This window comes from Meles meles, chromosome 8 (genome assembly GCF_922984935.1).
Source record: "Meles meles chromosome 8, mMelMel3.1 paternal haplotype, whole genome shotgun sequence".
NCBI lineage: Eukaryota > Metazoa > Chordata > Mammalia > Carnivora > Mustelidae > Meles > Meles meles.
In genome coordinates this window covers 63,958,498-63,970,562 of record NC_060073.1, presented here as the reverse complement: position 1 = coordinate 63,970,562, position 12,065 = coordinate 63,958,498, and the positions used below count along the sequence as shown (strand labels likewise).

Genomic DNA, 12,065 nt, shown 5'->3' with positions numbered 1-12,065 from the left:
TGCTAATCAACACATGTAAGTCTAAAATACGAGAAACAATAAAGATGGGACGCAATTTCAAAAGGCCTGAAAGAAATAAAAGATGTGTTTTTGTTAAGGAAACAAGAAGAACAATTTTGTCCTCAAGTAGTTGCACAGAGGTTGTTTAAAGGTTGTTCCAGAATGAGGATGAGGAAAGGACGAAATCCCACATGGGCACAAAGTTGTAAAGGATCTGCAGAAGAGGGCAGGGGACAGAGGGCGGAGGGGAGAGAAAGAAGGGGGAATACCTTATTCATGTGGGCAAACTGACTAAGATTGAAAGTGTTTATTTACAATCTTTTTTTTTTTTTTTAAAGAAATGAGGTCAATGGTATATGGATGCAAAACTAGAGGTAAAATTCCCTGTTAAAAGGACACAGTTTCTTGGATTATTGGAAATTTGTCAATGTCATAGCTGTCCATGTCCTGGTAGAATGTGATCAATGGTGACTCCAGTTATCTTAAAATGTTAAATATCACAGAGACAACTCAATTTCCTTGTCAACTACATTATAAAGAACTCTCATCAAATCTTTAACCATGGCCATTTAAAGCCTTTTGTCACTCACATATATTATCTTACTCTGATGTTTTCCTGAAAATTCTTGTAATCAGCTGTAAGTTTAATCTTCAACAAAAAAGGATTGTCTCAGGGATCCACAGTAAGATTAGAGCATGTACTCTGGGGTACAGGTTTCTGATGTCGTTGTTTAGGTAATTTTAAGATCATACCCTGAATAATGATTTCTAAAACAAATAGAAAATCTCATAGGTTCATAGAACCCCAAATCAAGAAACACCCAAATTTATCACATGGCACTGAGTGGACTGATAAAGAATGACTATGATTTCTTTTATGACCTTTGCTCAGATTATTGATCATTCTTTAATGTTTCATTTTCTGGGTTTAAGAATCCCTTTCTCTTATCTATACTTATAGCAATTTAGTAGGTTATGCCTTTGTAAACAAAAACAAAACATTTATCTTTTCTCCCTGCCTGATCCATCCAAAATTTGGAAACCCTCCTGAATGTTATTTTCATGGCAATATAGTTATTTGAGTAAGTTCAGCAAGAATTTGTTCTTTTTATAACAAGACACAATTAGAAACACTGGTTATATTAGGTTATATATATAAACACTGGTTATATTAGGCTTTGACTGGAGTGTCATGTATGAGAATGGTGTGCATAGCATCAGAGATGACCAGGCTTAAGAAACAAAGGTGGACTTTAAGGAACCTTCCTGGAAAACCCACCTGGCACCTGGCTTACAGAATTCCCAGCCTTACAGGTGAGTGAGGAAAGCTACCTCCTGGCAGACCCAGGAAAATTAGGGTTGGGGACCTCGAGAAGGAATTCATCCAAATCTGTGGGTACTGCAAGTGAAGTCTGATGGCAAATTCTGCTAGCCTTGAGCCTTTTAAAAGTCCAATCTGAGAATCCTAATAAAAGTTCCAGCAAAACAAACTTAAGAAGGCCTGTGTTGTCAATTACCATCCTCGCCACATTTACATAAACAATCAGGCCAAGTTTAATGAGATGATTTGTTTTGCAAACAAAAATAGTCATACCTTAATTATCTTTGATAAAAGTGGGGGTGATTACAGAGAAATTTTGTTTCAATGGAAAACTATAACCCACCACTGTGGATTATCAGATTCTAGTCCTGTTCATTGTCTTTGAGTTATTTTCACCTCTCTGAAAGCTGAATCCTGCCATCTTGTGCGTTTTGTCAGTAACCTTTCCAACTTTCTTCTACCCTCCTGACTTGGCACCATTAAGAACTAGAACTGCCTGTTTTCTAAAGCCCTGCAAGCTGAAGGGACTCTGAAAGGTTTTATCCCAACAGTCTGGGCCACTCAGGAAGTTCACCAGAACATGGTCCTCTGAGCTTCAGGAAATGCCCATGACTGTGATATTGCCACTGCCATCGTGACTGCCATTTCATCTAGAAATCATTTGGACTGACTGCTTTCTGAACTCAAGAAACTGAGTTTATAATCCTCTCCAACTACTAGTTTTTTTCCTTTTCTTTCTCCATACATCTATGCCTTCTTTCCCTTGCATCTCTCTTACCTCCCAGCTTCTAACCTGAATCCTTTCTCCATAGTCACTACCTCAGCTTCTGCTCCTTGAAACACCTTGGGAAGTTTTAGATGGGGAAATAAAGGGGTCCAGAACACGCCACTGTGGCATAACAATTATTTTGAGCTAAGGGCATCTGAGAGTCAACAGATGCAGGAAGAGGCTTTTCTGAACTCCCCTTATCTGCCTAAAAGGAGAACCTCTCCCAAGAACTCAACTGTTACAAGTCCTCTCCCTGGGACTTTTGGTACCACAACTAAGCAGGCATTGTCACAAAACCGTCACATCTCCCTTCTTTTCTCCTGAGGACCCCTTTATCCTTTCTGAAAGACATTTGTTTTCCCCTAAGTGCCCTTTCTCCCCTCCCCTTATTAAGATGGTATATGAGTCCTGAATTCTGCCTTGTTGAGTCACACTTTTGTGTACAGATGTGAATAAAAATCTACATTTTCTCTTGCTAATCAGCTTAATTCATGGCCCCTAACTACTGGATTTCAGAGTGTAAAGGAGAGATTTTTTCCTCCCCAACAGGAGAAAATGTTAAGTCAAGCAACATGCTCACATAAACCTCAGCACTGCCAACTTCTCACTTAGCAACTACAGTTAGACATTTAAAAGTTTCCTTATTCTTAAAGGAAGTCCAACAGTTTAAAAAACAGCCTTTTTTAACCCATTCAGATGGGTCGTGACTTTTTTTTCACTTTATAGCCCCCTCTGTGAAGGGGTTTAACTTTTAGCCAAATTTTACTCATTATTTCTGAATATTTACAGCATAGTTAATAAGCTGTAATTTTACACATTGAAAAATAAGACAAAGTCATCAAACTAATTATATTATGGAACTGATACGATGCAAAATGTAAGACACAGGCAGATCTATAAATTGCCACATACTTGCAAATTCCAATTATAACTGACTCTCTTTCCCAAACATCAGTTTTATATAAATACTTATCTAGTAATACATCATAAACACAGGGTTAAAATAATTACTTCTGTCATGTAAATGTGGAATTGAGAGCTAAAACTGTTCAACTTAGCAACAAACTATTTTTTTTCAAGAGCAAAGTAATACGGAACCCAGAGGACTCATAAGAAAACCTTAAGCTGATTCATTATACTTTAAGGGGCACTGGCTAAATTCTGAAGGAGCTGGCATTAAAACAACATAGTTTTGGGGCACATGGCTGGCTCAGTCAGTAGAATATGTGACCCTTGATCTTGCGGTTATAAGTCTGAGCCTCACATTGGGTATAGAGACTACTTGAAAATAAAATCTTTTTTTAAAAAAAGATTTTATTCATTTATTTGACCGAGAGAGAGAGCAGAAGCAGGGGGAGCAGCAGAGGGAAGGGGAGAAGCAGGTTTCCCACTGAGCAGGGAGCCTGATGAGGGACTTGATCCCGGGACCCTGGGATCATGACCTGAGCAGAAGGCAGATGCTTTAACCAACTGAGCCACCCAACTGAGTCAAGCCAACTGACTTGATCCCGGGACCCTGGGATCATGACCTGAGCAGAAGGCAGATGCTTTAACCAACTGAGGTGCCCCTAAAATAAAAATCTTTACTAGAACTTAGTTTTTTAAGGTATTTAAAGATTTTCATGTGTTATATACTTAAAGTTTTTCTTCTCTTGATATTGACCCCTACCTCCTTCTCCTTAGTATAAGAAAAACTTTCTTAGTTTTTCTTATACTAAGAAGGAAAGCTAGTTTAACAGTCCTGGAAATTGTGCATTTAGGGTAAACCACATTATTTTATCTAATTCTACTACACCAAATACCACTATTTGGGGTTCTCATTTTAAATTATTCAAAAATGATTGTTTCTCATCAATTTATCACCAATCATCAATTTATACAATATCACAAGGATAAAAGAGATTACTTCAGGTGTTGGCAACGTTTCATGAAAGCACCAAGGTGGGAAGGGGTGGGTAGAGTGACCAACCAGATTAGTACAACCACCTTTCATATAGTTTTTCTTTAAAAAAAAAAAAGCAAGTTGCTTTCAATTTTCTGTGAAAATGCAGTATATTAGGATGTGCAAGCAAACTGCTTCTTTCATATCCTCTTAAGGTATCAGTATTTTCTGAAAGGATTTTGGTATAGGGCTCACAGAGGAATGCCTTCCATATCAGATGATATGTAAACGAACAATTGTTTGCTCAGCAGAAAACAGGTTTTTTGTATACTCTAGTTCAGGAAGTCTGCCAAGAAAATAAAGGGAAGGGGGTAGTAATCAAACCCCATAATGCCCACCCATAATCCTAGAAGGGAAAAATAAAGCCATTGAAATAAATTCGATTTAGTGATATCCTGAAGGTCAGTAGTATTTCCATAATACTCACTATGGCACAGAAACAAAGTCTGGAGTGTGCAAATACTTGGGCTGCTAGAAGGAGAGCCACATGAGAAGCACTAACTTGGAGAGTTAAGAGTCTGGATTCAGTCTCTGCTTTCGTTTCAACACTTCTAAGATCCTTTCTGCTTTCACATTGCTGTTTTTACAGCAGAAACAAGGGTCTCTAAAGAACCAGCCACAGCATTACAGGTCATCCAGTGGTGCCCATGCTTCTCCACTGAGGTGCTGAACAACCTTCTTCAAGCGACTCCAGGGGGAAGCAGCTGAACTGCTCATTCAGCAAGCTGCTGGAAAGGACCCCAGTGTCAGTGGGGGCAGCTCTCCATACCTCATCTAACTGTGATACACAGAAACTCGGTGGCACACACCTAGCTGCGCTGTCAAGAAGGCTGTGCCTTTGTTGCCATATATAAATTCCTTACTCAGAAGTGTATCTTGAAAGAAAATTACAAAAAGACAATGGTGTGAAACAAATGAACTTATTAAAAAAATGTAAGATGGCACATGACATGTAGCCAGAAGTCAGAATCTTGTGGCAAAAGAACAGTCTTACTTACGGGCTGCGTGTTGGAACGGCTTAGATTTAGATTTTCTTAAGGCACAACCAAAGTTCTTTAGATTTGTTTTGGCAAGTGTTTTTCTTGCTGGAAGATCATAAAAGTAGGCAGATTTATCTGCCTAGTGGCATGCTGGCACACTAAGGTAAGGAAAATAGTACTCTGACTAAAACTAAGGCTAATAGGTGAAGAAAACCAAAATCTGTATTGGTTTTAAATTTGTACCAAGGAGACTTACTACATACTGGAGAAATGATAGCAGTATTTTATACTTCTGCGTAAGAAAAAAAATGATTCTCCTTTTGAAGTTGTAGCTTCAGGATTTAATCTGAGTCAATGTCACCATGTGGTAAAAACAATCTGGATTTTACAATGCACAAGCAGGAAAAAGTTGCAAAAATACCAAATGGTATGGAACTACAAATATGGTGATACATCAGCAAAGGGGCCAAATCAGGTTTTTATTCCGGACAGGTGTTATGTTTGTGAAAAGTGATTCAATTTGTTATATGTTCAAAGCTAAATTAGAACTAGCTGCCTTTCAATGATATTTCACTGCCATTTCTTAGCACTTTAATTTTGGTGAGTTCCGTTACAAGTTCAAGTAAGTTAGAGCTGTTCTCAACTCATATCTATTTCCTTCAAAAAACGAAGGGGCAGATATTCTAGTAAGCTTTAGGTAAAAAGGATCCTGATCATTTTCTCTCTGGTTAACCTGAAACATTTCCCTGGGCATAACCATAGCCTCTCTGAAAACTGGAAAATATGGCATAATTTAAAAAGTCAGAGTATAACAATATTCACTGGTAACTTCAAATAAGTTAGGCTAAGAGGATGGAATATGGGGAGTAGGCCAGACCACTAGTCATGTCTGCCTAGCCATAATACCAGTGAAACTTAAAGATCTGCAAAGATCAAAGAAAATTGAGAAACCACCCTTAACTGGCTGGAGGTATAACATTCTATAAGTGTCCTCATGGTCTTCGTAAATATTACAAGATGACCCACGCACTCTGATTGGCTGTGGCCACACACACAGACACCTCAGAGCCCACTGCAAATCTGGGATATGGCAAGTATGGAACCTAGCAGCAGGATGGAGCTTACTTATGACATACTGACTAGCACGAAGGCAGACAGTGAAGAACTATCAGACAGTGAAGAACTATCAGAACTATTTTTTACCTTGGAAAATCATTCATGAGGTTACTATGACAAGAATATAAATCAAGGCTTACACTGCTAAGTGCTGGTTCCACTGCTGGCCATCTGGATATGGGGTTTTCCAATACTTAGCTGTTTTGATTATTTAATCAAATATTAAGCAAATATAATTCACATGCAACCCTTATCAAAAAAGGGAAGGAGGTCAATTTCCTATGATCCACACAAACTGTTAACCTGTTAAGAAAAGCCTCATTTTCCCAGCATTTGAGTATATACACACACATCATGTCTGTTTTTTTTTTTTTTAAACATTTTAGAGTGAGGGTGAGGAGGAGAAGGATAATGAGCTAAAGACACAAGCTAAACATCCAACATGCCCCATTCCTTATTCTCTGCGTGACTGGCAGCATTACTCAGAAAGTCACTCCTTTACAATGATGGTCATAATATATTTGAGTGTGTAGATCTTTAAGGATTTCCTTATTCATTTGGCCAGGCCTACGGGAGGTGCTTTTTTGTTTTCTTGGTGGAGTAATTCATCAGTGCTTCCTGAGAGGCTCAAACAGGATCACTGGCCAGATTCCGAAGAGAAACTGTTTGGAAACAAGTTAGGGCAAAATGAAAGAAGGTAACTACCGCATGTCATGCCTGAAAAAGAACCTATGAGCTAGATGTGCTAACAACTATTCTGGTATTAGTAGCCTGAATATGGCATAATCTTTCCAGACTTGCATGAGATCTCAGAAACTATTTTTATTTAATTTATTATTAATAATAAATTATAATTTATTATTATATTAAATATAATAAAATATTATTAGTATATTTTATTTAATTTATTATTTATTTAATTTAAATTATTTAAATGGATTAAACTTCAGGCATGGAGCTGGGCATTTTAATCATCTCAGATTCTTAAAACAACTCTGTAATATAGCTATTGACAGCTCCATTTTATTGTTGAAAAAACTGAGGCTTAAAAAGAACAGACTTGCCCAACGTCATAAAGCAGTACGTGGAAGACCTGGTCAACATTCAAAAGCATCTGGTTCCAAAGCTTGTACTCTGTCTACTACCTTTCCACCCCATGCCCTTCTTCCACCTGGGACCCATCCTCCCAACACACCCACACATGCATGCACACACGCACACACACCCACCCCTAGGAAAGGAACTTACCTTTACTTTTGGCCTGTATTTCAGGTAAAGAGTTCTTGTATATAAACTAGAAGAAAAGGGGAGGGAGGGAAAGCACTTCAGATTAATTTTTAATTCATACAAACTGGCTTACTGAGAGATTTAAGCACAGTGCCTCTGTATACACAGAAAGAAAGCAACGCTAGTAGATTCTTTGTTCATTTAGCAACCATTTTTTGAGAAGCTACAGAACACTTGGCAAGATGCTAAGGAAGACAGAAATGAATACTCTCAGATTGTGACCTCAGGATGTTTGTAGTTTAGTAGGGAGCACTCCACTCACACTTGATGATTCATGTCACATCTGCCAGTTTCATCTTTGAAGATAGCAAGAATTAAAGTAGAGGATTCTTAGAATATTCTGGAAGTGGTTATATCAGCTCTATAAGGATTACAATACAGGTATGAGAATCAGGAAGGTAAGGAAAGTCTTCCTCACAGTAGTTTTAGAATAAGTAATCTATGAAGATGAGACTGGATTCTAAATCAGTATACATGGCAAGTAAATAACTTGGCTCAAGACTGTTTACACAGTTATGAAGTGATGGAGTAAAGCTCCAAGCTCAGATATTTTTATTCCCCAGTATTAACTCTTTGTTTGAAACAAACATTTGTATAGTACTTAAGTCTGAAAGGGCACATATGTTATATTGTTAAATTCTCAAATCATCCCTCTGAAATATTATTTGCATGTTTCATTCGATGAGGTACCCAAAGAATCAAAATATCCATAACTGAAGCTTGAATATCCAAGCCTCTTTTATTTTAGTTATTTAGGATGAAATATGTCTAAAATATATTCTATCTTCCCTTCCTCCTTAAAAAAAAAAACAACAAAGTAAAACATTTTAACATTAAAAGAAAACAAAACAACAACAAAAAAATAAGTCAAAACCATGCCACCAAATATAATCAAAATGCTTCATTTTTTTCTGTATTTACTTTAACCCTTGTCCTGATACAAATTAGTTTTTACACAGGGTTAATAATTACCTACATATGATTTTAGTCTGTTTGTTTCACTTAAAAAGCCAAATATTCCAAATATCTTTCTAAGTTGCTATAAAATTTTCATATAATTTTAAATAGCTGAATAAAAGATATACTATATTTTATAATTCTTCCCTATTGTGTAATTTCTTTTTCTTCTATTATTATTGCTGCTTTGCTGATTAAGAAACACTGTAATACACATAATTGAGTTTACACATACATTTTCACTTCTCTGGGTTATTTCTTTAGGATAAATTGCAAGGAATATAACTGGGATAAAAAATATAAATATTTTATTTTCACAAACACATATAGTATCAAATTTCTTTCCAAATGGGTTACATCAATTTACACTGACAAGTAATGTGTGATCATATCATTTCCCTGCAACTAAGGAAAACAGAAGGAAATTTTAAAATATTACAGAGCTCACTTAATGGATATAAAAAATATCTCACTGTTTTATTTAAAAATTTTTCTAAAAATAGGTAATATAATCATTTGGTAAAGATTTGGAAGAGTACAAAGGAAAAAGGTCTGTCTCCTACCTGGTACCTTCAGCACAGAGATAAATGCTGGTACTTACCAGTTAACATAAACCCTTACAAAGATAATTAGGTATTTACAAGCTTATATGTATATTTAGCCCTGTCTTTTTCACAAAAATGGATATCCTACTGTTTTAGAAAGCATTTTGATTACCAATTAGATCATCAGTTTTCTATTTGCTTATTTACACCCAAAATCTCAACCCCTTCCCCCCCATCATCATCTGGAGGCTTGGCCTTCTCCTCTCCTTTATTTTTTTAATTTAAAAAGAGTTTCAAATTTACAGGAAAGTTTTAAGATTGGTATGAAGAATTTCTGTACCCCGTCTCCCAGATGCCAAATTGTTATCATTTAACCACATATGTTTTTACACACGCACACACACGTCCAAGTGTATATATATCCTATGGAGTCTTTGAATGACATGATACCCACCACTTCTAAATATTCTAATATGTATCACCATATAACAAGGACAGTGTCCTAAATTACTATAATACAACCCTTCCACTCAGGAAATTAATACTAACATCCAACTCAAGACTTCGTTCTAATTTTGTTGACTGTCCCAGTAATTTCTTTTTCCTTTCTGATCCAGTTTGCTATCGAGAAACATGCACTGCATTTAGTTTTCATATCTTAATTTTTTTTAAAACTAGAACAGTTCTTCAGTATTTCCTTGTCTCATGAACTTGATAGTTTTAAAAAGTACAAGACTTTGATTCTGTAGAAGGACCTTCAACACAGAACCATCAATATTTCCTCATAACCAGATCCAGGCCGTGTATTTTTGGCAGAAATACTACAGAAATGATGCTGAGCTCATTTCAGTGCATTTTATCAGGAGACATACCATAATGACGTGCTCTGTCATGGACAATCTTACCTTAAATGCACAGTCAGGTTGGTTGCTGCCAGTTTTTTTCACTGTAAAGTCACTATTTCCCCCTCTGTATTAGTATTTCATGGAGAGATATTCTAAATTACACTAATATGTGTTCCTCATCATACTCCCACCTATCAGCCAGAGCATCCACTGATACATAATACATATCAACTATCCCTAAGATGGCTGCCAAATGGTAATCATTTGTGTCCATTGTTCCCTACATTTGTTAGTTGGCATTCTTTTGTAAGGAAGACTTCCCTTCTCATTTATTTATATTAGTATGCACTCACAGATTCTCATTTTATTCAATGGGTTTTAACTCGAAACTCTTGCTATTTAATTTTGATATTCACACTATCTCAGGTTTACAAGACCAAAGCTTGCCTTTCAGCCTTTACAGGGTTTCATAGAGCTAGGCGATACATGTATGTGTTAGCATATATATAAACACATGTATTTTTAATTTATACAACACACACACATTTAACTTCTTCCATATCTGTGTGTATATTTATGTTTGTGTCACACACTCATGAGTTCATACTAATACTTTTTTTAAAAGATTTTTATTTATTTATTTGAGAGAAGAGTAAGCAGGGGGGAGGGGTAAAGGGAGAGGGACAAGCAGATGCCCCACTCAGCGGGGAGTCTGATGTGTGGCTCAGTCCCAGGACCCTGAGATCATGACCTGAGCTGAAGTCAGACACTTAATTGACTGAGCCCCTAATAATTTAAATAATTTAAATTCCAATCTAATCCTCTCAAGATTCTGTCTAGCTTTCCCTCTTTCCATATTTGTAAATCCCTTGAAACAGTGGAGAAATCAGGCTTTTATGGTCCACAATATATTTACTTATTGTTTAATCAATGAATTTACTAGTTCAGTGTAACCCATTTCCTAACTCCAGCCACCTCCTCCATGCACCCCGCCATATCCCTTCACCTCATCACTCTGTTTCTTTGCAGGGCACAGCAGCCACTCCACCCCCTCCACCCCGCCCCACCAGATCTTCTTGGAGCTCACCATGCTGCCAACACTGGCCTCCTTTCCTCATTCCTCAGACACTGAATGCTGCCACCTCGTCACAGCACTTTTTCCCATCATTACCCCGCTTCCCTGAAGGGTTTCCATACCAGAAGAAGAGAAGGAGAAAGTGACAGGGAGATGTAAAGGGGAAGGTGAAAACGGGAAAGGGAAAGTGGGAATGCTAACCTTTTTTTTTTTTTTTTAAAGATTTCATTTATTTATTTGACAGGGAGAGAGAGATCACAAGTAGGCAAAGAGGGGGAAGTAGGCTCCCCACTGAGCAGAGAGCCCGATGCGGGGCTCGATCACAGGACCCCGAGATTCTGGCCCAACCCACTGAGCCACCCAGGCGCCATGAACCCTAACCTTTTAAAATAGCATATAATGAGTATACTTTCACTTCTTATTTATTATAGAAATTTACTACTGTATTGTATTATACTGCAGTAACATCCTTGGGACTTCTTGGGCAGTGTTAAAGTGCTAAGTTTGTAATTGTCAGGCTCATTCTTATTTCTCCTTTTCTATAATTTTTCAATTTCCTCAAACATTTCCTATCCCTTCCCTTTTAAATTAGCTATTTCTAAAGTGCTATGGGCTGAGAATCCAATAATCAATATAGTAATAACAGATTGCATAAAGTAAAATAAATATACTTACAGAGTTTAAGAGCTCTTCCATGATTAATAACCTTGAACTCTTCACAGCATGAATGCAATGATTCTTATTTAGCTGCCCAAAAGTTTTTTTTCTATAATTCTCAGGTAGTTATATTTTAGATAATTCGGATTACCTAAATAGTTATCTCCAGAGAGGTGAGATGCCAATGTTATTTTAAGGAAGTATTCTACAAATTTCAGTTGAGTAAATTTTCATTTTCATATTGGTTCAAAGAAAAAATTTTTCCCCTATCTAGAAATATTTCAGCTCTCTCGATTCTTGAGAAGAATTTGAGATTAAACATATTCTGACCCCTTGTAAAGAGATCAATAGGTACACATTCATTAAATCATTTAACAATATATACTGAGTGCTTACTATCTGATAGGTATTGTTCTAAGCATTTGAGAGTACCAGTGAATAAGATAAAGTCCCTTACCTCAAGGAACTTTAAGTCTAGCTGGTGGGGACAAACAATAAATATATATAAACTGTTTATAAATGCTTTGAAGAAAAATAAGGCCTGGTAAGGGGAGAATGATATGGAGACATT

The 12,065-nt window shown here is 36.8% G+C and overlaps 1 protein-coding gene across 3 annotated transcripts in view; it reads right to left on the bottom strand.

The window, feature by feature from the left end:
- Nucleotides 1-6,197: 6,197 nt before the first annotated feature.
- Nucleotides 6,198-12,065, bottom strand: part of ACER3 (alkaline ceramidase 3) — a 163,814-nt gene continuing 157,946 nt past the window's right edge. For all 3 annotated transcript variants that reach the window (XM_046017382.1, XM_046017383.1, XM_046017384.1), the window contains 2 exons: nucleotides 7,377-7,422; nucleotides 6,198-6,790 (listed from right to left, as the gene is read on the bottom strand). In XM_046017382.1, coding sequence (XP_045873338.1) covers nucleotides 6,737-6,790; nucleotides 7,377-7,422 — 100 coding nt within the window. In that variant the 3' untranslated portion in view covers nucleotides 6,198-6,736. The remainder of the gene's footprint in view (nucleotides 6,791-7,376; nucleotides 7,423-12,065) is intronic.